The sequence below is a fragment of the Salmo salar genome, chromosome ssa11 (genome assembly GCF_905237065.1).
Source record: "Salmo salar chromosome ssa11, Ssal_v3.1, whole genome shotgun sequence".
Taxonomy (NCBI): Eukaryota; Metazoa; Chordata; class Actinopteri; order Salmoniformes; family Salmonidae; genus Salmo; species Salmo salar.
In genome coordinates, this window is record NC_059452.1 from 78,756,360 (window position 1) to 78,783,866 (window position 27,507).

Genomic DNA, 27,507 nt, shown 5'->3' on the forward strand with positions numbered 1-27,507 from the left:
TGCTTATACGGTGAGTAGACACCGGCCTCCCAATTGCTCATTGCTAACTGGGCTAGTACAGGGATTTCTCAACCATATCTGTCATAGAACTGCACAGCTGATTCAAATAACCAACTCATCTTCAAGCTTTGATAATTTGAATCAGCTGTGTAGTTACAGGGCAAAAAAAACATAACGTGCACCCGGAGGGCCCCAGGACAGAGTTTGGGAACCCTTGTCTACTAGGCAAATCCTACTGTTAAGATTATAGTATTTTGTTCTTCACGGTAGGCTATATACAATCTCTACTGCATATGTGCACGTTCTGTTCATTTAAAGCCAAATGGCTAAATTTCAAAACAATCTCTCAACGTAATTTGCCTATGAATTGGTCAATTCAATTATTCCAATGTCTAAATCCTGTAGACCTACATGTAAAATGTGTGCAAAAAAGTACATAGGCTAAGCAATGACAAGTCACGTTTTGTATTCATAATTGTAGCCTACACCAAACGAAATAAAATAACACATATGGCGGCCTCACAAGAACAGTTGACACTGCCAAAGTAAATAATGAGTATCAGGACTTTTCCACAACAGTATTCACCAATTACACTGTCTTCATTTATATCCATTGATAAATGATAACCCTCTGATTCAGCTTTGCATGCAGTACCTTGAACTCCTCAGATGGAGACTGAAACACATAACTGTCCTCATATAAAACTAAGAATGTAATGTTTGTTGAACAAGTAAGATATCAACAATCAGTCTAAATGATCATTTACCTCATGTGTATGTATTAAGGAATAAGATATGCCATTTCAAACATACTAAAATATCAATACAATATGAATGTGTACATTTAAATCACCAAATGCACTCTGATTGACATAATTACATTTCTAATAAAAGGTCTTATCAACTTTTGAACAGATGTTATTGTCTGCCACCCTCTTTAGTGTAATTGTCCATTGGGCCCTTTGCCAGACAGTTAAAAAGAAATTAAAACAGTCATTGGTATCATTACTAATGATTTCTACTGGTGTTTGTTGTGTACCCATTCTGTCTCCTGTGGGATTCTAGATTGAGGAGAGAGGGGACAGCATGCAATGGCTCACACTGTCTGTTGATGAATACAGAAAATAAACGCATCCAAATTTAAGTTCTCTGCTTATAGTCACATGAAGGGAGTTATATTTACCATTAGTTCACATGACAAGTAATTGTGTGTAGTATGTATTAGGGGTTTCTACCAAACGTACTTGTTGCGATTAAAAGTCTGAGCGTGATGATGTAGTTCAACGTCAGGGTTGTGGGTTTGATTCCCAGGTGGGATCAATATGGGAAGAAGTACAAACAATGTATATATTCACTACTGTGTGGCCCTCTGGATAAGAGTGAATGCTAAATGACTAAAACATTTTTTGTATTTTTATGGTTAGGCATTTACTATATTAACACATTACTTCTTGAGTTTATACTGTTAGTATAAAAACAGGAAGACAACAACAAGAAGTGTCTTAGTACACCACACCTAAAATATGTACGCTATTTAGACCATTGTGTTATTGTGGCGTTATAGTGCCCCATTCTCCTTTCCTTCCCCACGCCCCTCCCATATCCTCTCCCCTCGATCGAACCGTGTTTTCCCAGATCATCTTTCAGTGAAAACAAACACATACAAATCTGTTTGTCGTTTAAGATTAACATCTTCCACTCTGCGGCAGTTTTTTAAAGACTGATATGTTTTGGTTGGCATACAGCAATAGTGATTGAATAAAAATGAGAGGATTGTTGTTTAAGAACAACGCCTATATTTTCCATAGAGCGGGGAAAATAACTTGAATCGGGCCAGGATGTAGGAGGGTTTGATTTCACAAACAAGTGCTGGACACAACCCAGCCCAGAGTTGTTGGCTGCAGATCTTGAATGTCATGTTCAGCAGTGGACTGTTGACTTTGTCATGTTTCGTAACGCGACCGAACGGTCAACCTCAATACCCCCCAGGAAAGCCAGGAATTGTGGACAGCGCTCACACTACTAAGTCTCTCGTTGTCCGTGACATCAGATAGGCGTGTGCAATTGCCCCTTCGCTAAGCCCGGCGCCTAAATGTTTCTGCAACCAACCGCAGCACTCCAATGGATTGCAACTGTCGTCGAGTTCGACACCTCCGACAAGTTCATGTTTAAATCCCATGAAAGCCAGTGAGGGCTATAAAACAGTTTTGCTTTGACAGCACGCTCACATTGACTTCAGAGCCATTCAGCTAGCTACACTAATGTTACAGATTTTAACCAGGTTCCCGTGAAGCAATTGTAATGACAGTCCACCACAAGATACCCAATAGTTTCTTGATCAGCCAGGGGTAGTTGTGTTTAATTAAAATGTGTATTAGACACACCGTTTTTGAGATCATTGTGAAGGGATTTCTCCAGTGGTTGAATGGGGAATTGGGCATTCCGGGAAAATGTTATCGGAGGTTGCGACAGTAACCAAGGGGGGCTGGGCTTAGCGAAGGGTACATTTAAAAGACCTAAACTGTGTTCGAATACCAATATACTAACATACTACATACAACTAGTTAATTTTAGTATACTATAAACAAACAGTATCCTTTCAGTTGAGTGTACTAGTGCTTCACCTGTCTACCGGAAGTTTATGCTGTTGCTATGCAACTTCTTGCTAGGTTGTTAGCATAACAAATACTAGCTAGACATCTTACGACATCATACGACGACAATGTCCATTGAGAAGGCACAACACCTATACCACTAAGAATGACGTGAATAATCAAGTCAATAAACGTTGGGTAGTTAGTTGGATAGCATATAGTTAATATACTGGAAAGTTTGATGTGTTAGTAGCCAACTAACGTTAACGGTACATACAAGCAACTGTAATACTATGCTATACTGTTCGAAAGGGTGGCTACTGTGGCGTAGCTAACAAATGAACATAAAGTGTAACTTAATTTATTTAAAAAGTAATTACTTTATTACATTGCTCAACGTTTTCTTAACATTTGTCATAAAATACATTTTTATAGTTAAAGCAATTTGTATCCACTCACGTCATTTTTAGCTGCATATTTTCCGCCATTTTCTTAAAATCAGAAAATGTTGTGAAGCCACGGCCATTGCATTATGGGCCCTAAAAGCACAGAAATCGTGCCCACTGCTTGTATACTTCGTATTTTGGTGAATGTAGGACGACATCCGGGAACTTTTGGCATACTATATCCATACTATGACCAATAAGCATAGTACACACTCAATTTACATCACAAATAGTATGGTTAGAGCGGTTAGTATGTGTATTCAAACACAACTATAGTTTATCAAATAAAAATTTTGTGGTCACATGCACATGGTTAGCAGATTTGAATACGAGTGTAGCGAAATGCTTGTGCTTCAGTAATATCTAACAAGTAATCTACCAATTCTCCAACAACTACCTAATACACACAAATCTAAAAGGGTGAATGAGAATATGTACATATAAATATATGGATGAGCGATGGCCGAGCGGCATAGGCAAGGTGCAATAGATGGTATAAAATAGTATATACATATGATATGAGTAATGTAAGATATGTAAACATTATTAAAGTGGCATTATTTAAAGTGGCATTGTTTAAAGCAAGGCTCTCCAACCCTGATCCTGGAGAGCTACAGTCCTGTAGGTTTTCACTTTAACCCTAATTAAGCACACCTGATACTAGTAATTACCTGGTTGATAAGCCGAATCAGGTTAGTTACAACTGGGGTTGGAGAGAAAACCTACAGGAGGGTAGCTCTCCAGGAAACAGGGTTGGAGAGCCTTGGTTTAAAGTGACTAGTGATCCATTGATTAATGTGGTCAGTGATTGGGTGTCAATGTAGGCAACAGCCTCTCTGAGTTAGTGATGGCTGTTTAGCAGTCTGATGGCCTTGAGATAGAAGCTGTTTTTCAGTCTCTCGGTCCCAGCTTTGATGCACCTGTACTGACCTCGCCTTCTGGATGGTAGTGGTGTGAACAGGCAGTGGCTCGGGTGGTTGTTGTCCTTGGTTAACATTTTGGCCTTCCTGTGACATCGGGTGCTGTAGGTGTCATGGAAGGCAGGTAGTTTGGAGGGCGCTGTTGTGCCTTCTTCACCAACCTGTCTGTGTGGGTGGACCATTTCAGTTTGTCTGTGATGTGTACGCCGAGGAACTTAACTTTCCACCTTCTCCACTGCTGTCCCTTCGATGTGGATAGGGGGTGCTCCCTCTGCTGTTTCCTGAAGTCCACGATCTTCTCCTTTGTTTTGTTGACGTTGAGTGAGAGGTTGTTTTCCAGACACCACACTCCGAGTGCCCTCACCTAATCCCTGTAGGCTGTCTCGTCGTTGTTGGTAATCAAGCCCACTACTGTTGTGTCGTCTGCAAACTTGATGATTGAGTTGGAGGCGTGCATGGCCACGCAGTGTGTGAACAGGGAGTACAGGAGGGGGCTGAGCACACACCCTTGTGGTGCCCCAGTGTTGAGGGTCAGCGAAGTGGAGATGTTGTTTCCTACCTTCACCACCTGGGGGTGGCCCTTCAAAGTCCAGGACCCAATTGCACAGGGTGGGGTTGAGACACAGGACCTCCAGCTTGATGATGAGCTTGAAGGGTACTATGGTGTTGAATGCTGAGCTGTAGTCAATGAACAGCATTCTTACATAGGTATTCCTCTTGTCCAGATGGGATAGGGCAGTGTGCAGTGTGATGGCAATGGCATCGTCTGTGGACCTGTTGGGGCGGTATGCAAACTGAAGTGGGTCTAGGGTGGCCGGTAAGGTGGAGGTGATATGATCTTTGACTAGTCTCTTAAAGCACTTCATGATGACAGAAGTGAGTGCTATGGGGCGGTAGCCATTTAGTTCAGTTATCTTTGCCTTCTTGGGTTCAGGAACAATGATGGCCATCTTGAAGCATGTGGGGACAGCAGACTGGGATAGGGAGCGATTGAATATGTCCGTAAACACACCAGACAGCTGGTCTGCGCATGCTCTGAGGACACGGCTAGGGATGCCATCTGGGCCATCATTCTTGCGAGGGTTAACACGTTTAAAATGTTTTACTCACGTCGGCCACGGCGAAGGAGGGGGGGGGCAGTCCTTGTTAGCGGGCTGCGCTGGTGGCACTGTATTATCCTCAAAGCGGGCAAAGAAGGCATTTAGTTTGTCTGGAAGCGTGACGTCGGTGTCCGTGACGTGGCTGGTTTTCTTTTTGTAGTGTGTGATTTCCTGTAGACCCTGCCACATACGTCTTGTGTCTGAGCCGTTGAATTGTGACTCCACTTTGTCCCTGTACCGGCATTTCGCTTGTTTAATTGCCTTGTGGGGGGAATAAGTTAGTGGAAGTGATCGAGTGTATTACCCCGGCAAGTACTACAATCAGTATGCTGGTAGAATTTAGGTAGCCTTGTTCTCAAATTCACTTTGTTAAAATCGCCAGCTATAATAAATGCAGCCTCAGGATATATGGTCTCCAGTTTACATAGAGTCCAGTGAAGTTCCTTGAGGGCCGTCGTGGTGTCTGCTTGAGGGGGAATGTACACAGCTGTGATGATAACTGACGAGAATTCTCTTGGGAGGTAATATGGCCAACATTTGATTGTAAGAAATTCTAGGTCGGGTGAGCAGAAGGACTTGAGTTCCTGTATGTTATGATTAGACCATGAGTCGTTAATCATAAAGCATACACCCCGCCCTTCCTCTTCCCAGAGAGGTGTTTCTCTGTCAGCGCGATGCATGGAGAAGCCCGGTGGCTGAACCGATTCCGACAACATATCCCGAGAGAGCCATGTTTCCGTGAAACAGAGGATGTTACAATCTCTGATGTTTCTCTGGAAGGGAACACTTGCTTGAATTACATCTACCTTGTTGTCAAGAGACTGGACATTGGCGAGTAGTATACTCGGGAGCGGTGGGCAATGTGCACGTCTATGGAGCCTGACCAGGAGGCTGCCCCATCTGCCCCTTCAGCGGCACCGTTGTTTTGGGTCGGCTTCTGGGATTAGATCCGTTGTCCTGGGTGGTGGTCCAAACAGAGGATCTGCTTCAGGAAAGTCGTATTCCTGGTCGTAATGTTGGTAAATTGACATCGCTCTTATATCCAATAGTTCTTCCCGGCTGTATGTAATAAGACTTAAGATTTCCTGGGGTAACAATGTAAGAAATAATACATAAAGAAACAAAATACTGCATAGTTTCCTAAGGACTCGAAGCGATGCGACCATCTCTGTCGGCGCCATCTTGTGGCTTCCCGCGTGGGGCAGAAGGGTAAGGCACTGCATCGAAGTGCTGAGGCGTCACTACAGACTGGGGTTCAATCCCAGGCTGTGTCACAGCTGGCCGGGAGTCCCATAGGGCGGCGCACCATTGGCCCAGTGTCGTCCGGTTTGGCCAGGGGGCTTTTCTTGGCTCAACGTGCTCTAGCAACTCCTAACTTCAGTCATCAGTTGAATAGTTTTTCCTCCTACACATTGATGTGTCTGGCTTCCGGGTTAAGCGAGCAGGGGTTAAGAAGCAGCGCGGATTGGCGGGTCATGTTTCAGAGGACGCATGACTCGACCTTAGCCTCTCCCGAGCCCTGCTGAGTTGCAGCGATGAGACAAGATCGTACCTACTAATTGTATATTATGAAGAAAAAAACAACCTAGTTTGTATAATTTTGTATGAATTATTGTGTAGTTTGTATAACTTCTTCGGCATGATATACTCCTCTGTTTATATTCACATTTACTATCAGGCGGAATACACAGGAAAAATGTAAAAATCCTTATTTAGCCTGTCTCCTCCCCTTCATCTACACTGTTTGAAGAGGATTGAACAAGTGACATCAATAAGGGATCTTAGCTTTCACCTGGATTCACCTGGTCAGTCTATGTCATTGAAAGAGCAGGTGTTCTTAATGCTTTGTATACTCTGTGTATAGTGGGAGAGCAGTTTGTTTCATGGAAGCTCAGAGTTCAAACTTCAAGAATGTAACATAATATTTAGACGTGACAATAGGCTCAAATGCAGCAAAAGATATGCTGAGACCTAGAAGAATAGATCAGCTACTATGAATACATATAAAATATACAGGCAATGGTGGGGATCACAGTACCAGACTCTGGACTTATACTGTATGTTTCGGTTTGTAAGCACGCCCTACTTAATGGCAGCGGGCCAGCTTTAGAGTGATGTTCAGTGGGGTTAGCACAGTCAAATGACTAACTCTTCTCTAATGTTTTTCTAGGGATGAACAGCATGGCAACCTCCCACATTCTCTTCATCTGCCTTCTCGTCAGCCTAACGGTTGTATCGCAGGAGTCGCCAACTTCTGAACAAGGTACCTTTGATAAATGATGAACCAGACCAAACCAGAGAGGCTTTCCTTTCACTGGACGATCAATACAGACTTATCAGATTTCTAGAAGTCAAGTACTTCTTATGCATGTATAATTCGTAGTAAGGACAGTCTTGTATGTACACTATGTGGTATTATATACATAGGGGAGAACCGGGATGGAAGGAACACTTTTAGTTATTTCCCTAATTACTTAGAGATCGATAAAGCTAGAGACACCATATTTTTTGACAAACAACTTACAGGAAATATGTCCTCTACCATAAGCAACTGTAATTTCGTCTCTAGGGTAAATTAGTTGAAATTATATAGACCAAGACCAGAACTACCGCAATGTTACTTTTGTAACTGCCGGCGGGGCGAGAGTAACACAGCCTTGGGGTGGAAGTGACAGCTTGTGGAAAGTGCACAATATCTGTCTTATCCCCATGTTTCTGGTTTGTGATGCTCATTACTTTCAACAAATGTACTATCAGACATCATTTCATGTGTCGATTTGAATAATTAATGTTAAAGGTTAGAAGTGTATGAAAATGAACCTTGCGTCAACATCAATGTTGCGCAATCACAATATTTTGACGTACAATATTAATCAGACTAAAATGAATCACATAATAGCTGTATTAATCATAATTTCCTAATCTCACTTTAATGGGAATGTAGAAAGAAATGTGTTTCACCATTTAAATGACTATTCATGCATAGCCCTAACAATCAGGTGTGCTCCAGCGGTCCTTGTCATGTGCACTCCTCGTGTCTTGAAAGAATAAAACATTTTTTATTTTCTTCACAAATGGCAAACTCATCATGCTTATCACATTTCCATGGCTTGCCACAAGGTAATTGACCCACATAATCATAAATATATGTATATATTTTTAACCACTAACTTGTTGATTTAAAGCTTATGTGAGAAGCGGATCCATCAAGTCAATTTATTAAGGCATAAATCTAATGTCATATAATGTTCAAACATTCAGTCACTTGTTGATATCTTGCTAACATTATAAAAGCAATATGAACTGTGGTAAACGTTTTATTCCAGGTTCATCAGTTAACATTGTTACTTTCGTCCCACCCCTTTCTCCTGTAACTTCTCCCAGGCTAACACCCAAGACTAGCTAGCATGATACTCGAAACCTATGCTGTCATTTAGTCACTAGATGGGTTAAGAAAGTGACATATTTGGAACCTTAACAACCTCTCAATGTTGTTTCTCCTCATTTGGCGTGATGTATTTAATAAATGGCCTCCCGAAGAACATGGAGGCCAGTGGTTATTTAGAGAGAGTTACATGTTCAAGCTTCATCAATCAGCTGCCTTGGCTGTCAGGGGAGCACGCTTCGTCCCCCTCCGCATTAAAACAGCCATTTCCTATCTCCGTCCCTACTATTACCCAGCAGCTGTACAAACACAACCCTCTCTTTCCCTTTGATTAAAGTCATGATGAATGTTTGGACGTTTCAGTCCTAACGTGAGAGAGTAAATGATGATAATGTCCAAAAATAAATGTGCATCTAAAATAAATATACAGCAAGCATTTACCTGTTCTGTTTTGTTCAAGAAATAAAAGTGAATTACATGTGCAATGTGCCATTTTCCCATTTATGGTAGAGGAAAGCTTGAGTGAAGCACATCTGTTATATATTGTACTTATGTGGGCACTTTAAAGCAGTAGCTGCAACCAAGGTATTCTCCTTCAATTGAACAGCTTTAAAGCACTGAGAGGTAAAACCTTGGCTTAAAAAGTTTTTCTTTCTGTTTGTGTCCCCACCTCCTGCACCTCCCACCCATTTCTCTCAGACAATAACCTCTTAGGCTGGAGTACTGCTGATTCTCAGAAAAAAGTGTCAATTATATTTTTGTCTGAGATCTTAAATTCTTCCAACTATTCTGACAGAGTGAAGTAACACTTACTGGAAACAGAGGAACTTTGTCGAAGCAACACTGTCAAAGCCTATACAAATCTGAGACAAAACAGACTCACGGTAGAGGGAAAGCCTCTACTCAATCAGTCATCGCTAAAGAGCTCTAATATAAAGTGTATAATGTTACGTAACATGAAGGAACACTTATGAAAGTGTGACTTCATCATAAAGGCCTGAACCACCTAGGAATAAAACTTCCTGCACTCCATCTTTGTTCATTCAACACTCTTGAATGAAGGGGGCCTCTGAATATCTAAACCGTTTCCCACAGTGCACTACTCACTGCTCCCACACGGCCCCCCTTCAGAATTCCTGGGAATCCAGTTCCTGGAAAGCACTCAATGTGCAGCGTGCCCTGTGCAACACCATGTTCCCATACGTGCATGCTTATTTAAAGAACATGTTCTAACAGATTGTATTAGTCTGTATAATACACTAAACACAGTGCCATTGCATTATCTTAAAACATATTGAGTTTTCACACATAAATAATTGAATATAGCAGTTATTTAACATTTAAACCAGAGTGTGTAATTAAATCATTCATACTGTATATCTGTGATCTAGTCCTCAGAGTTGTTTAACTGTGTGCCAGGCAGTTACAGTATGATGATACCCCCTGGTGTGAAGGGGAGAACCGGGACGAAAGTAACACATACATTTTCTCAGATAACTATGTCATTCTAGCTTCTGCGTTAAGTCGGCATGTTCCTAAAGTGGAGGACGAGCTACCTACAAAAAAAACAGCCCAGCCCAATCAGAGTTAAACAAAAAGTGGTTTTGAGCGATTGAAGGAGAAAAAAAACAGACCCGGAAGGGTTTTTCATTTGTAGAGTTTAAGGCAATAGCACCATCCCTTTCATCTGTATAGTTGTGAATGTGTATATGGGATATGTCAGTGACATTGTAGAGAGATAATAGGGAATTTGCCTCTAAAGCATCCAGTTCTAGCACTCCTTGCATGTGTACTCTACAGGGAATTACATTTAAAGGGACATGTGCATTTAGAAGCCCCTTGATTAAAATAGACATTTCCTCCCTCCGTACCTCCTATTTGACAGCAGCCAATCAAACACAACGCTCTCTTTCCTTTGATTAGTCATGATGAATGTTTTGACATTTCAGTCCTAATTTGAGAGATTTTATGAGAAATGAGTACGTTTTGTATCGTTATTAAAGGCAATTAAATGTACTCTGCACCTCAGGGATGTCAGGGTAAACGGGTTGTAATGGAAAAGAGTTCACCTTCCAGCGACTGGAAATACTAGAATAACTGGAACTCAAAAGTGTATGTTTTCTTGGAAAGTGTTTTGAAGTTAGAGCTTCAACGTTTTGTTGGAGCCAGTGATATCTGCTGCGCACCTTTGCTTCTGTGAAAAATAGCGACCTGAACTTGGCGAACACTAATCAAACAGCACTCGCTCACGTACACATTCAAGAACATTCACAAGTACTCACATATATATTTACACGTGCACATTTACGTTCAGAAAATATTGGGTAAGTCAAAATGGAGACTGGATGTAGAGTCTCAATTTCTGCATAGCACACACAGATGCACGCACGCCCGCACACACACAAACTAGTCCCTGAATCCTAATCAGTCTCAGGAAATGTACCTAGTATGAAACTCTTGAGCGTTGCCAGGTGTTGGATAGATTTTTCCTCTTAATTCTAAGGGAGTTCCTGGTAGGAAAGGATCTGGTAAACAGGTTATTTTTAACCTTTGCGCCCCCTTCCCCCCTTGTTGAGCTGCTAACCAAGCCAGTGGTATGCATCACTCCTCAGAAGAGCAATACACCGTTGAAGCTGCCATCTCCCTAGGCCCCAGGGCCCTTCAATCAGCTGTTGTGCTGTCCCACTCATCGGTGTTGATGTGGCAGACTGACAGCTCTTCCCAGTGTCATTATGGGAGATGGTACTTAAGTCCCTCCTCAGGGCTGTGAACAGACAAGAGTGTTTACCTTCATTTACCATTCCTACAGCTTATTTATTGGTTCCTTTATTATCTCAATGAGCAGAAGGTAACAAGATAAGCAATATTACAGCGTTTTCATGTGTAGAGGTAGTAATTGGCTTCTGAGAAAATCATTCCAATTGAGCAATTTAATTGTCCGCTGTCATTTCCTGCAGAAACAGAAGATATCTGAACAGTAGTGTCCATTACTGTGAGTGGAGGTTTCACACCTTGTACTATGTAGTTCTGAGAACCGGTAATGGAGAGGATTTACCCGAAAGTCCTGTGGGCAGTATAGTCTGGCTGACAATTTGAAGGTCTACGGATACTTCCAGGAAAACGCAGCTGTCCGCCCTGTGGCTATGCCGCTCAGATGAGTTATGTTAAGCTCTGTTTGTCTTAGCCCCGTAAATGGTCTCGATATACAGCAACGGGCGTAGTTCAACTTGACTGGGTGTGTGTCATTTTAGGATAATTGAAAATGTTAATGTTTAAGTTAGTTTTGACTGTTTGCAAGCCTTATAGACTGTGTGTGCTCACCTCTCTCTCTTTCTCACGCTCTCCCTCTCAGCCCTGCCCCAGATCCGCCCCCAGATCACTGGCTGTGTCTCCCATGACATGAACACGTTCCGCTGCAGATGGAATGTCGGAACATTCCAGAACCTCACAGAACCCAGAGACCTGCGGATGTTCTACTACATCAATAACAAGAAGTGAGAGAAGGAAGAGTTTGTTCACTGATGAGCCAAATCATTTTTCTTGTGAAATCATTTGTAGTTATTAGCAGTATGTGAGTCTCTCCCTCTTACCTACATGTCAGGTGCATGACGTTAGTCTTTCGTGCAATCAGCACAGTATTAAACCCCCCATGTTGTCTCCCCATGCCTGCAGCATATCTCCCAAAGAGTGGAGTGAGTGTCCTAACTACATGGCTGACAGGATAGACGAGTGCTTCTTCAATGAAAGCTACACGAAGGTCTGGATGACCTACAGTGTCCAACTCCGCTCTGGAGATCAGGATAATCTCTATGACGAGGTCATCTTCACTGTGGAAGACATCGGTGAGCCTGGCCTCTAACCTCCTAAACCATAGTTACCTATACAGTGCTTTCAGAAAGTATTCACACCCCTAGACTTTTTCCACATTTTGTTGCGTTACAGCCTGAATTAAAAAAAAAATGACATTTTGAAATACAGATTTTTACATATCACTTATTAGACAAAATAAAGAAAAACCCTTGAATGAGTAGGTGTTTTAAAACTTTTGACTGGTACTGTGTGTGTGTGTGTGTGTGTATATATATATATATATATATTTGAGCGTTGCCAGGTGTTGGATAGATTTTTCCTCTTAATTCTAAGGGAGTTCCTGGTAGGAAAGGATCTGGTAAACAGGTTATTTTTAACCTTTATACACTCTCTACCGGTCAGAAATTTCAGAACACCTACTCGTTTAAGGGTTTTGCTTTATTTTTACATTGTAGAATAATAGTGGAGACATCAAAACCATGAAATAACACATTTGGAATCATGTAGTAACCAAAAAAGTTAATCAAAAAGTTTTTTTTTGTAGTAACCCAAAAAAAACAAATAAAAATATATTTTATGAGATTCTTCAAATAGCCACCCTTTGCCTTGGTGACAGCTTTGCACACTCTTGGCATTCTCTCAACCAGCTTCACCTGGAATGCTTTTCCAACGGTCTTTAAGGAGTTCCCACATATGCTGAGCACTTGTTGGCTGCTTTCCTTCACTCTGCAGTCCGACTCATCCCAAACCTCTCAATTTGGTCGAAGTCGGATTGTGGAGCACTTATCACTCTCCTTCTTGGTAAAATAGCCCTTACACCGCCTGGAGGGGTGTTGGGTCATTGTCCTGTTGAAAAATAAATGATAGTCCCACTAAGGGCAACCAGGTGGGATGGCGTATCGCTGCAGAATGCTGTGGTAGCCATGCTGTTTAACTGTGCCTTGAATTCTAAATAAATCACAGGCAGTGTCACCAGAAAAGCACCCCATGCCATAACACCTCCTCCTCCATGCTTTACAGTGGGAACCACACATGCGAAGATCATCGGTTCACCCACACCGCATCTCAAAGACACAGCGGTTGGAACCAAGAATCTCAAATTTGGACTCCAGACCAAAGGACGCATTTCCACCGGTCTAATGTCCATTCCTCGTGTTTCTTGGCCCAAGCAAGTCTTTTTTTCTTCTTATTGGTGACCTTTAGTAGTGGTTTCTTTGCCGCAATTCGACCATGAAGGCCTGTTGATGTTGAGATGTGTCTGTTACTTTAACTCTGAAGCATTTATTTGGGCTGCAATTTCTGAGGTTGGTGACTCTAATGAACTTATCCTCTGCAGCAGAGGTAACTCTGGGTCTTCCATTCCTGTGGCGGTCCTCATGAGAGCCAGTTTCATCATAGCGCTTGATGGTCCGCAATGACTGACCTTCATATCGGACTGTCGTTTTTCTTTGCTTATTTGAGGTGCTCTTGCCATAATATGGACTTGGTCTTTTACCAAATAGGGCTGTCTTCTGTATACCCCCCTACCTAGTCACAACACAATTGATTGGCTCAAACACATTGAGAAGGTAAGAAATTCCACAATTTAACTTAAGAATGCATACCTGTTAATTGAAATGCATTCCAGGTGACTACCTCATGAAGCTGGTTGAGAGAATGCCAAGCCTGTGCAAAGCTGTCATCAAGGCAAAGGGTGGCTATTTGAAGAGTCTCAAATATAAAATATTTTTTGATTTGTTTAACACTTTTTTGGTTACTACATTATTCCATATGTTATTTCATAGTTTTGTTGTCTTCACTATTATTCTACAATGTCGAAAATTGTAAAAATAAATTAAAACCCTTGAATTAGTCGGTGTTCTAAAACTTTTTGAACGGTAGTGTGTGTATATACAGTACTGTGCAAAAGTTTTAGGCAGGTGTGAAAAAATGCTGTAAAGTAAGAATACTTTCAAAATTAGACATGTTAATAGATTATATTATCAATTAACTAACTAAATGCAAAGTGATTGAACAGAAGAAAAGTCTAAATCAAATCCATATTTGGTGTGACCACCCTTTGCCTTCAAAACAGCATCAATTCTTCTAGGTACATTTGCACAAAGTCAGGGATTTTGTAGGCATATAGTCAGGTGTCTGATTAAACAATTATACCAAACAGGTGCTAATGATCATCAATTCAATATGTAGGTTGAAACACAATCATTAACTGAAACAGAAACAGCTGTGTAGGAGGAATAATACTGGGTGAGGAACAGCCAAACTCAGCTAACAAGGTGAGGTTGCTGAAGACAGTTTACTATCAAATCATACACCATGGCAATACTGAGCACAGCAACAAGATACAAGGTAGTTATACTGCATCAGCAAGGTCTCTCCCAGGCAGAAATTTCAAGACAGACAGGGGTTTCCAGATGTGCTGTCCAAGCTCTTTTGAAGAAGCACAAGGAAACAAGGACCGTAGACGCAGTGGTCGACCAATGAAACTTACTGCAGCAGATGAAAGACACATGATGCTTACTTCCCTTTGCAATCAGAAGATGTCCAGCAGTGTCATCAGCTCAGAATTGGCAGAAAACAGTGGGACCCTGGTACACACATCTACTGTCCGGAGAACTCTGGTCAGAAGTGGCCTTCATGGAAGACTTGCGGCCAAAAAGCCATACCTCCAACGTGGAAACAAGGCCAAGAAACTCAACTATGCACAAAAACACAGGAACTGGGTGTAGAAAAATGGCAGCATGTGCTCTGGACTGAGGAGTAAACATGTGAAATATTTGGCTGTAGCAGAAGGCAGTTTGTTTGCCGAAGTGCTGGAGAGCGGTACACGAAAGAGTGTCTGCAGGCAACAGTGAAGCATGGTGGAGGTTCCTTGCAAGTTTGGGGCTGCGTTTCTACAGATGGAGTTGGGGATTTGGTTAGAATTAATGGTTTCCTCAATGCTGAGAAGTACAGGCAGATACTTATCCATCATGCAATAACATCAGGGAGGCATCTGATTAGCCCCAAATGTATTCTGCAGCATGACAACGACCCCAAACATACAGCAAAAGTCATTAAGAACTATATTCAGCGTAAAGAAGAACAAGGAGTCTTGGAAGCGATGGTATGGCCCCCACAGAGCCCTGGTCTCAACATCGAGTCTGTCTGGGATTACATGAAGTAAGAGAAGCTTTCGGAGGCTGTCTAAATCCACAGAAGAGCTGTGGTTAGTTCTCCAAGATGTTTTGGCCAACCTACCTGCTGAGTTCCTTCAAAAAGTGTGCGCAAGCGTACCTAGAAGAATTGATGCTGTTTTCAAGGTAAATGGTGGTCACACCAAATATTGATTTGATGTAGATTTCTTCTGTTCACTCACTTTGCATTTTGTTAATTGATAAACTATTAACATGTATTTTTTTTTATGGCATTCTTACACCTGTCTAAAACTTTTGCACAGTACACGCATGTATAAAATCTACACCAGTGGTCACCAACTGGTCCATCGCGATCGACTAGTCAATCTCCAAGGCATTCTTAGTTGATCACCAAACATTTCTGTAAAAAAAACAATGATAAAGCCTTGCGTTCCTATTTATTTTTTGCCGCTGTTGACGGTAGGTGCACTTGATTCAGCAGCCCTAGCCCCAGGAAGGCAAAGTCTTTCCTTGTTTAACCATTTCATATGTCTGAAGGTAGAACTCCGCCTAACCAGCAGGGCCAGAGAGCAAATCACATGTACCTACTGAGATTTTAAAATGTTTAAAACTATGACTAGATAGAGACAACGAATTAAGAGCTGCTGTTTTCACGAGTCGACTAGTCGGAGCGCAACGTTGTTATTCAGTACTGTCAACAATACTTTGTTCAACATTTTTATAAGCCATAAAATGCACGTTCTCTTTCCACTTATGCACTGGAGCTGCAATGAAGGAGTATAGCAAAGTGTTCCGGTAAGCTTGCGTTGTAGTTGTTAGCGGCTTTTAATATTGATGAATCTCACTTTCTCTGGTCATAGGAGTAACAACATTAATTGGTGCATGAGGCAGAAATAATGCAGTGCAACTTGAATTCAGCCATCAGGTGGAAGACTGTCCTCTTTTCTCAGTGGAGGGACGCAGAGCGGAGGGACGGTGAGTTGGGTGAGAGGCAGACTCACCGCTGCTCCCACTCCTTCCCTCCCTCAGACTGACCATCAGATGCAGGCCATCAGTCCAATAAAACAAAAAGCGAATTATTATGCTCACTCATTTTTGTATTATTTCTAAGGTACAACTTATCTATTACTAGTGATCTGGTACCGTTTTATATCATTTCAAAAGTCTGAGAACAACATTGGCAGGGAAATTCACACACAGCCAATATGCAGTGAGAATGCCTACTGCACAAACCTCATTGCTAGATTACATTTACATTTACGTAATTTAGCAGACGCTCTTATCCAGAGCGACTTACAAATTGGTGCATTCACCTTATGATATCCAGTGGAACCACTTTACAATAGTACATCGATATCTTTTTTGGGGGGGGTTAGAAAGATTACTTAATTCTATCCCAGGTATTCCTTAAAGAGGTGGGGTTTCAGGTGTCTCCGGAAGGTGGTGATTGACTCCGCTGTCCTGGCATCGTGAGGGAGCTTGTTCCACCATTGGGGTGCCAGAGCAGCGAACAGTTTTGACTGGGCTGAGCGGGAACTGTGCTTCCGCAGAGGTAGGGAGGCGAGCAGGCCAGAGGTGGATGAACGCAGTGCCCTTCTTTGGGTGTAGGGACTGATGAGAGCCTGAAGGTACGGAGGTGCCGTTCCCCTCACAGCTCCGTAGGCAAGCACCATGGTCTTGTAGCAGATGCGAGCTTCAACTGGAAGCCAGTGGAGTGTGCGGAGGAGCGGGGTGACGTGAGAGAACTTGGGAAGGTTGAACACCAGACGGGCTGCGGCATTCTGGATGAGTTGTAGGGGTTTGATGGCACAGGCAGGGAGCCCCGCCAACAGCGAGTTGCAGTAATCCAGACGGGAGATGACAAGTGCCTGGATTAGGACCTGCGCCGCTTCCTGTGTGAGGCAGGGTCGTACTCTGCGAATGTTGTAGAGCATGAACCTACAGGATCGGGTCACCGCCTTGATGTTAGCGGAGAACGACAGGGTGTTGTCCAGGGTCACGCCAAGGCTCTTAGCACTCTGGGAGGAGGACACAATGGAGTTGTCAACCGTGATGGCGAGATCATGGAACGGGCATTCCTTCCCCTGGAGGAAGAGCAGCTCCGTCTTGCTGAGGTTCAGCTTGAGGTGGTGATCCGTCATCCACACTGATATGTCTGCCAGACATGCAGAGATCCGATTCGCCACCTGGTTATCAGAAGGGGGAAAGGAGAAGATGAATTGCGTGTCGTCTGCGTAGCAATGATAGGAGAGACCATGTGAGGATATGACAGAGCCAAGTGACTTGGTGTATAGCGAGAATCGGAGAGGGCCTAGAACTGAGCCCTGGGGGACACCAGTGGTGAGAGCACGTGGTGCGGAGACGGATTCTCGCCATGCCACCTGGTAGGAGCGACCTGTCAGGTAGGACGCAATCCAAGAGTGAGCCGCGCCAGAGATGCCCAACTCGGAGAGGGTGGAGAGGAGGATCTGATGGTTCACAGTATCAAAGGCAGCAGATAGGTCTAGAAGGATGAGAGCAGAGGAGAGAGAGTTAGCTTTAGCAGTGTGGAGAGCCTCCGTGACACAGAGATGAGCAGTCTCAGTTGAATGATCAGTCTTGAAACCTGACTGATTTGGATCAAGAAGGTCATTCTGAGAGAGATGGCAAGAGAGCTGGCCAAGGACGGCACGCTCAAGAGTTTGAGAGGAAAGAAAGAAGGGATACTGGTCTGTAGTTGTTGACATCGGAGGGATCGAGTGTAGGTTTTTTGAGAAGGGGTGCAACTCTCGCTCTCTTGAAGACGGAAGGGACGTAGCCAGCGGTCAAGGATGAGTTGATGAGCGAGGTGAGGTAAGGGAGAAGGTCTCCGGAAATGGTCTGGAGAAGAGAGGAGGGGATAGGGTCAAGCGGGCAGGTTGTTGGGCGGCCGGCCATCACAAGTCGCAAGATTTCATCTGGAGAGAGAGGGGAGAAAGAGGTCAAAGCATAGGGTAGGGCAATGTGAGCAGGACCAGCGGTGTCGTTTGACTTAACAAACGAGGATCGGATGTCGTCAACCTTCTTTTCAAAATGGTTGACAAAGTTGTCCGCAGAGAGGGAGGATTCCTAGGTGGCAAAGAGCTTCCTAGGGTTAGAGGCAGATGCTTGGAATTTAGAGTGGTAGAAAGTGGCTTTAGCAGCAGAAACAGAGGAAGAAAATGTGGAGAGGAGGGAGTGAAAAGATGCCAGGTCCGCAGGGAGGTTGGTTTTCCTCCATTTCTGCTCGGCTGCCCGGAGCCCTGTTCTGTGAGCTCGCAATGAGTCGTCAAGCCACGGAGCAGGAGGGGAGGACCGAGCCGGCCGGAAGGATAGGGGACATAGAGAGTCAAAGGATGCAGAAAGGGAGGCGAGGAGGGTTGAGGAGGCAGAATCAGGAGATTGGTTGGAGAAGGATTGAGCAAAGGGAAGAGAGAAGAGGAGAGAGTAGCAGGAGAGAGAGAGCGACGGTTGCGACGGCGCAATACCATCTGAGTAGGGGCAGAGTGAGTAGTGTTGGAGGAGAGCGAGAGGGAAAAGGATACAAGGTAGTGGTTGGAGACTTGGAGGGGAGTTGCAGTGAGATTGGTAGAAGAACAGCATCAAGTAAAGATGAGGTCAAGCGTATTGCCTGCCTTGTGAGTAGGGGGGGACGGTGAGAGGGTGAGGCCAAAAGAGGAGAGGAGTGGAAAGAAGGAGGCAGAGAGAAATTAGTCAAAGGTAGACGTAGGGAGGTTAAAGTCACCCAGAATTGTGAGGGGTGAGCCATCCTCAGGAAAGGAACTTATCAAGGCGTCAAGCTCATTGATGAACTCTTCAAGGGAACCTGGAGGGCGATAAATGATAAGGATGTTAAGCTTGAATGGGCTAATGATTGTGACAGCATGGAATTCAAAGGAGGAGATAGACAGATGGGTCAGGGGAGAAAGAGAGAATGTCCACTTGGGAGAGATGAGGATTCCAGTCCCGCTGACCAGATGCTCTCGGGGTATGCGAGAACACGTGGTCAGACGAGGAGAGAGCAGTAGGAGTAGCAGTGTTTTCTGTGGTAATCCATGTTTCCGTCAGCGCCAAGAAGTCGATGGACTGGAGGGTAGCATAGGCTGAGATGAACTCTGCCTTGTTGGCCGCAGACCGGCAGTTCCAGAGGCTGCCGGAGACCTGGAACTCCACGTGGGTCGTGCGCGCTGGGACCACCAGGTTAGAGTGGCAGCGGCCATGCGGTGTGAAGCGTTTGTGTGGCCTGTGCAGAGAGGAGAGAACAGGGATAGACAGACACATAGTTGACAGGCTACAGGAGAGGCTACGCTAATGCAAAGGAGATTGGAAAGAAAATTAACTAAACAACTGGGGAAGCGTGAGAGCAGGGCCTCCCTCACTAACCATTCGCTGAAACACTCAAATATAACTATTCCAACTTCCACTTAGAAATTATAATTGATGTAAACTACAGTGGTTCAATGTGTCCAGGAATAGGCTCAAACTTAGTTTATTCAGCTAGATAACTTGGTACAGTATTCTTCCGTGAAACCCACCCAGTGCACCGTGTCCTATGACGCTGTAGCTAACTAGCATCCAATAACACACGGTTAGCACCAATACTTGGTTACAACAAACTACCAATGGATCATTCGTGTCCGTGTCTAGTTCCTTTCATAACGCAGAAATAATTAAACGTTGGCTAGCTAACAAAGTCAGTCCTGCTAGCTACACAAGTGGACTACACAACTCGAAAGCTTACGTTGCAAAAATCTTATTGACTAAAAATAATACAGTACTGGTAGCTGGTAGAGTTGGCTAGCAAGCAGTGGTTGTGTTTACCTTTATCTTTGATACAAAGACAACTATGTAGCTACCTAACGTTACACTAATCAAATCGTTCCGTTGTAATGTATTTAGTTTCTACAGTACCGCTAGTTACTGTTTTTAATTGGTTAATGTTGCATAGGCTAAATACATTTAAGTCATGTTTAAAAAATCTAAGCAGTAGATCAAATCAAACTTTATTTGTTACATGCGCCGAATAAAACAGGTGTAGACCTTACCATGAAATGCTTACTTACAAGCCCTTAACCAACAATGCAGTTCAAGAAAGAGTTAAGAAAATATTTACCAAATAAACTAAAAAGTAACACAGTAAAATAACAATAACGAGGCTTTATACAGTGTGTACCGGTACTGAGTCAATGTGCAGGGTACAGGTTAGGTATGGGTAAAGTGACTATGCATAGATAATAAACTGTAAGTAGCAGCAATGTAAAAACAAATGGGGGTGGGTGTCAATGTAAATAGTCCGGGTGGCCATTTGATTAATTGTTCAGCAGTCTTATGGCTTGGGGGTAGAAGCTGTTAAGGAGCCGTTTGGTCCTAGACTTGGCGCTCCGGTACCGCTTGCTGTGCGGTAGAGAGAGCAGTCTATGACTTGGGCGACAGGAGTCTTTGATACTTTTTTGGGCCTTCCTCTGACACCGCCTAGTATATAGGTCCTAGATGGCAGGAAGCTTGGCCCCAGTGATGTACTGGGCCGTACACACTACCCTCTGTAGTGCCTTACGGTCAGATGCCGAGCAGTTGCCGTACCAGGCAGTGATGCAACCGGTCAGGACACTTTCAATGGTGCAGCTGTAGAATTGTTTTGAGGATCTGGGGACCCATGCGAAATCTTTTCAGTCTCCTGAGGGGAAAAGGTGTTGTCGTGCCCATTTCACGACTGTCTTGATGTGTCTGGACCATGATAGTTTGTTGGTGATATGGACACCAAGAAACTCTAAAATTGCTCTACTACAGCCCCGTCGATGTTAATGGGGGCCTGTTTGGCCCACCTTTTCCTATAGTCCACGATCAGCTCCTTTGTCTTGCTCACATTGAGGGAGAGGTTGTTGTCCTGGCATACTGCCAGGTCTGACCTCCTCCCTATAGGCTGTCTCATTCTTGTTGGTAATCAGGCCTACCATTGTTGTCTTCAGCAACTTAATGATGGTGTTGGGCCAATCGTCATTGGTGAACAGGGAGTACAGGAGGGGACTAAGCACGTACCCCTGAGGGGCCCCAGTGTTGAGGATCAGTGTGGCAGACGTGTTAACCACTCTTACCACCTGGTGGCAGCCCGTCAAGAAGTCCAGGATCCAGTTGCAGAGGGAGGTGTTCAGTCCCAGGGTCATTAATGATGAGCTTTGTGGGCACGATGGTGTTGAACACTGAGCTGTAGTCAATGAACAGCATTCTCACATGGGTGTTCCTTTTGTCCAGGTGGGAAAGGGCAGTGTGGAGTGCGATTGAGATTGCGTCATCTGTGGATCTGTTGCGGCAGTATGCGAATTGGAGTGGGTCTAGGGTATCCGGGATGATGCTGTTGATGTGAGCCAAGACCAGCCTTTCAAGCACTTCATGGCTACCGACGTGAGTGTTCCATGGCGGTAATTTAGACAGGTTACCTCGCTTCCTTGGGCACAGGGACCATGGTGGTCTGCTTGAAACATGTAGGTATTATACTCGGTCAGGGAGAGGTTGAAAATGTCAGTTAAAACACTTGCCAGTTGGTCCACGCATGCTTTGAGTACACGTCCTGGTAATCCGTCTGGCCCCACGGCTTTGTGATTGTTGACCTGTTTTAAAGGTCTTGCTCACATTGGCTACCGAGAGCGTTATCACAGTCGTCCGAACAGCTGGTGCTCTAATGCATGCTTCAGTGTTGCTTGCCTCGAAGTAAGCATAAAATGCATTTAGCTCGTCTGGTAGGCTTACTGGGCAGCGCGTGGCTGCCCAGTGAGCCTACCAGACGAGTGTGAAAGAATTTTACTGGCCTGCACAGAGCCGACCTCAACCCCATCAAACACCTTTGGGATGAATTGGAATGCCGACTGCGAGCCAGGCCTAATCGTCCAACCTCACTAATGCTCTTGTGGCTGAATAGAAGCAAGTCCCTGTAGCAATGTTCCAACATCTAGTGGAAAGCCTTCCCAGAAGAGTGGAGGCTGTTATAGCTGTAAAGCGGGGACCAAATCCATATTAATGCCCATGATTTTGGAATGAGATGTTCGACAAGCTGGTGTTCACATACTTTTGTGTGTGTACAGTATATTGCCTAGTTGTGTGTGTGTGTGTGTGTGTGTGTATATATTGAATTTTGTATGTGCCATTCTGCATTTCAAGTGATGAACCTACGAATGTTTTCCAGTGGAACCAGACCCTCCAATAGCGCTGAACTGGACCCTGCTGAATGTGGGTCTAACCGGGAGCCACTTTGACATCATGGTGAGCTGGGAGCCGCCACACTCTGCAGACGTGCCGATGGGCTGGATGACGCTACAATACGAGGTGCAGTACCGTGAGGTCAATTCAACACTGTGGAGGATGGTGAGTCTACACCCTAGCAGTTAGCTGACTAGCGGTGGCTATTCTGCATGATACATTTGCGAGACATTCTACTGCACTTATGGATAAAGTAACACAAGCATTTCACTGCACCTGCCAGAAGACCTGCAAATCTGTGTATGCAACCAATTAACTTTGATTTGATTACCCTTCCATGAGGACTCTGACTCGTTTGGTCAAACTGTTGCAGATCCCACCATTTTGTCATTTCAGAATCTTTACACAGGGCTCTATTCAATCCGTATCGAGGAAGTTCAGCATGGTTTAAATTCCCACGTTAGCGGAGACTGCATTTACGGTGTAAACGGTGTATATTGTCAGCTAACCTTGACCTTACCATTTCTATCAGGCAATCTGCAACGCTTCAGCGACACAGATTGAATAGATTCCTAAATGTAGTTTTCAGTGCTCATATACACCTTCATCTGGACAGACCTGCTAAGACTGCTGTCCATGTAATTTTGACATGACCAAGTTTTACGGCATTATTTTAAAAGTGCCTAATAATCAAAAGTCTTATGCCTCCTCCCACGTTGTAATTTAGAACAGACTGCCTCTTTCCCACTGTCCTCTCATTCTCCCTCTTTCATGTTATCTCCCTCCATGCAAGAGAACATGAGTCTAATCTTGGGGGTAATCTACCAAAGTGACATACCAAGGCTCTACTGCTTTTGTTGATTCAGGTCCTTATATGGATGAAACCTGCAGGTGTAAGTTCGTCTCGCCTGCTGTGTGGGTGCTATTCACCAGCTTACTGGTGTGAAACCTCTGTTTTGACTGCACCCCCCAGGTGGACCTTGAGAAGGGGATGCAGCGATCGCTGTACGGGCTGCGCACCAACACAGATCACGAGGTCAGGGTGAGGTGCAAGACGCTGGCATCTCGTAACTTTGGGGAATTCAGCGACTCCATAGTCATACACATCCCCACTAAAGGTACTGACATGTATAGTTTTTATATACTGTCATATAAATGTTACATGTTATAACATATATGATGTCTCTGTTTTGAATCATATTTATTGCCTTCTATATATATGTGTGCTCAGAGTCCCGATTTCCAGTTACTGTCCTGCTTGTCTTTGCTGCCTTGGGGTTAGCAGTCATCCTAATACTGGTCATCTATTCCCAGCAACAGAAGTAAGATATTTACTTTTGCCTGTTACGCTGTCTTAAAATAATATGTTCAACCTCTTCAGATAAATATAAAGTCTTATGCAAGATGTGTGCCTGTTAATAATTATTCCTCTATCTTTCTTCAAGGTTGATGATGATTCTCCTGCCTCCAATTCCTGGTCCCAAAATCAAAGGAATCGACCCTGAGCTCTTCAAGGTATTAATTTGACACAATTAAAAAAAGCGGGGAGACAATATGAAGTACCAGCGAGGTTGTAATAAATGTATGTTTCCCCTTTAAACTAACTCTGAGGTATTATCTGTCATTGTCCATAGAAAGGTAAGTTGGCTGAGCTGACCTCCATCCTGGGCGGCCACCCTGACCTGAGGCCAGAGCTGTACTGTGAAGACCCCTGGGTGGAGTTCATCGAGCTGGACATGGAGGAGCCCAACGACAGGCTGACTGAGCTGGACACACAGTGCTTGATGGACCGCTCGCCCTCCTCAGACTGTCCCCCTCTCACCATTGGCTTCGGTGATGACGACTCTGGCCGGGCCAGCTGCTGTGACCCTGATCTGCCTGAACCAGAGGCCTTCCCCTTCCATCCCCTCCTCTCCAACACCAGCCTGGAGCCCTCTGGTGCCAGCACTGAGGCCAGCTCCCCAGTCCAGACCCCCACCACAGGGAAGAATCTCTGGGCTGTCCCTGGCAGGGAGGACCTCTATACCCAGGTGAGTGAGGTGAGACCCACGGGCGAAGTGCTGCTGATGCCTGAGGAGCAGAGCAAGGTTGAGAAGGATGCAGAGGAGAAGGCTGAGGGAAAGGAGAAAGAGAAGCCGAGGAAGGAGTTTCAGCTGCTGGTGGTGAATGCTGACGGGGGAGGTTACACCACAGAGTTAGATGCTGAGAAGATGAGTGCTAAACTCCCCACTGGGAGAGGCAACCAGCCTGCTCGAACAGAGGATAGTAGGCTTGCGCAGGGACAGCCCTTTGGGGAGTACCAGAGCCTGTACTTTGAGGCTGAAATGCCCCCCATCCCACCTGCCTCTCCCGTCTCCCCACTGCCCCCTGTCTCTGTCTACACCATGGTGGAGGAAGTAGACAGACAGAACAGCCTAATTCTGAAGCCCAGCCCCCCACCTGCACCCCAGCCAGTCTTAATCAAGCTGCCCCTTCCTACACCAGAGGGGTACCTGACCCCTGACCTACTGGGCAATATTACACCATAACTCAGAGGTGTAGAGACTATGCTATTGCACACAGATCAGAGGTGGCATTGGAATTCAGTGACTATAAATCAAAGAGTAGGGTGCCAAATGTTATACCTTCAAAAATGAGGGGGGTTCCCCTGCCTGCCCCACCTCTTATCCTTCCTTCTCCCAACATGACAGCTACAGACATTTTGAGGTTTGGTAAGAAGGATAGGGAGGTCAGGGGAGGGGTCTGTTCTTCAAGGTCTGAACTGATGTGCCACACCTGTCTGCTAACACCTTAACTGAGAAAACAAAGGATATAGAAGGACAAGAAGGGATTATGGTCTCTCATAGGAGCTGGCCGTATGAAATATCTTAACACATTACTAATATTTTTGAAGAACATTATCTATAAGTGACTTGAATTGCCAGCACAAGATACAGATAGTTAACTTAGTGGTATTGTTGATAATGTTGTTTACAATAATCCCAATTATTGGTTCTTACAACTGAAAAGTATTTACAGATCGGAATATTGTCAAAGGGGAAACATTTGGTGAACAAGTGGGAATACACCATCTGTGTTCTGCTGATTGACTGTGGCTTCTCAACCAGTCTATGAGTAGGTCATTGTCTGTTTTTCCATATATACACAAATGTGTTTTATCAAAAATTATATATTTTTTTCTGCTTACTATGATGTTCGCTTACAAAAAGGGGACTATCGAATGAGTGTCAGATGATCCTTCTGGGTAGCAGTAAATGGTAACGGTTCTTTACTGTACAGCTATAATGTTATAAATAAACATCTTTCACATTTAAACTGTACTGATTCCATTCATTTGATGTAGTACTGATGCTTTGAGTTGTAGCGTTGGACTAGGCTCCATTTGATTTCACAGCGTCAACAAATACCGATCGCTTGGTGAACATCTTCTGATTGCACTCACCTGCAACACTGACCCCATGGCATGCACAGACAAGATTTCCCACCATTGCTTAAAACTGATGTATAAACTTGATAGGTAACTTAGCATATTGGAGAATAAAATACTGTTTCTCTCTTTTCTGAACTGCCCCATTTTGAAACTAGAGATTAAGTTTACAGCAGTAAGTCTGAGCAAGTTTATTGATAATTGCAACTTTCTGGAACCGGTAACTTTAGCATGAAGTAGGAGGACATAGCTAGTTCATCAATTAACTTAGCTAGCTATTAGCTAGCCAGTATACTAACTGTCACGAATCCCACCGAAGGTGGCTCCCCTGCCTGCTCGGGCGGCGCTCGGCGGTCGTCGTCACCGGCCTACTAGCCGCCGCTGATACCTTTTTCCTTTTCGTTTGGTATGTCTTATTGTTTGCACCTGTTCCTCATTTGGGTCTTTTGATTTTTGGTTATTTAAACCTGGTTAGCCCGCCCAGGTTTGTGCGGGATTATTTAGCGTCAGGTTGTGTTTTGTATTTGGATGTGCTGGCGATTTACTATTGTTATATTTTTATGCATGCTGTGCACCTGTTCTGGGCACTTTGCATTTTTTCACGCCGGTTGTGTTGGCGTCGATCGTGTTGTGTTTTATTTAATAAACACACAGTTCCTTACCTCTGCTCTCTGCGCCTGACTCCTACCACTCCTAGTAACTACTGACACTAACGTTAAGCTAGCTAACTAACGTTAACTGTTAAGATATCCTGGTCATAGTAGGCTATGTTGAACTCGCCTTCAAACTTTTGAATCTATGATCTGTAGCATTTAAATGGATTTTAAAGTAGCCACCTATCAGGATTGTGTTATCTTTAGTGATAGAGGGAGAGAGACGGGTCATGAGCAGATGAGCTCCCACATTTTTCAGCATGTCAAAAAAAAAATGATCTAGAGTTAGACAAACTTGGATTTTTTTGGCAGGGACATATACAAGATGCTACTCTAAACAAAACTCCAGACCTACAACCTGATTTTGGACGGAATTACCTGGAATGCTTCCAACACCCAAGGATTATTATTCCCAAACTATACAGCAAATGCTGTGTCAAACAAACAGAAACCTGAAAACACCATCCAACCTGGAACTGAGTAAGTAATGCTTAGTCTGAAGCTATTTTTTACTTTCAAAAGCCAGAAGAAAAATACATTACAATTATATATTTTACTTTATAAGGACTGAATGCTAAGGCTACCAAGCTTGCTAGGAAAAACAGATACAACTTCAATTTGCACTGACGTTTGAAACGAGAGGTGTCAAAGCCCTTGAGCCCAACAATGGCAGGAGAGCCCCAACCAAATGGAGAGGTCTTAAAAGCACCCTCCTGCTGTTCAGAGGTAATTCAAATACAGTACCCTCTGTATGTAAAGAATAATACAAATATACTTTTTGCTGACTATTATAAAAATGGGAACATGAGCAACATTATCTTCCACACAGACCATCCCCTGGCATGGC

General features: G+C 44.0%; 1 protein-coding gene across 1 annotated transcript; it reads left to right on the forward strand.

Moving 5' to 3' along the window:
- Positions 1-25,895, forward strand: LOC100136463 (growth hormone receptor isoform 2 precursor). The gene is given in 9 exon segments (NM_001123594.1): positions 1-10; positions 7,231-7,323; positions 11,798-11,939; positions 12,118-12,287; positions 22,567-22,745; positions 23,554-23,698; positions 23,812-23,902; positions 24,026-24,095; positions 24,215-25,895. Coding segments are annotated over 8 exon segments (1,773 nt in total). The 5' UTR covers positions 1-10; positions 7,231-7,241; the 3' UTR covers positions 25,109-25,895.
- Positions 25,896-27,507: the final 1,612 nt, after the last annotated feature.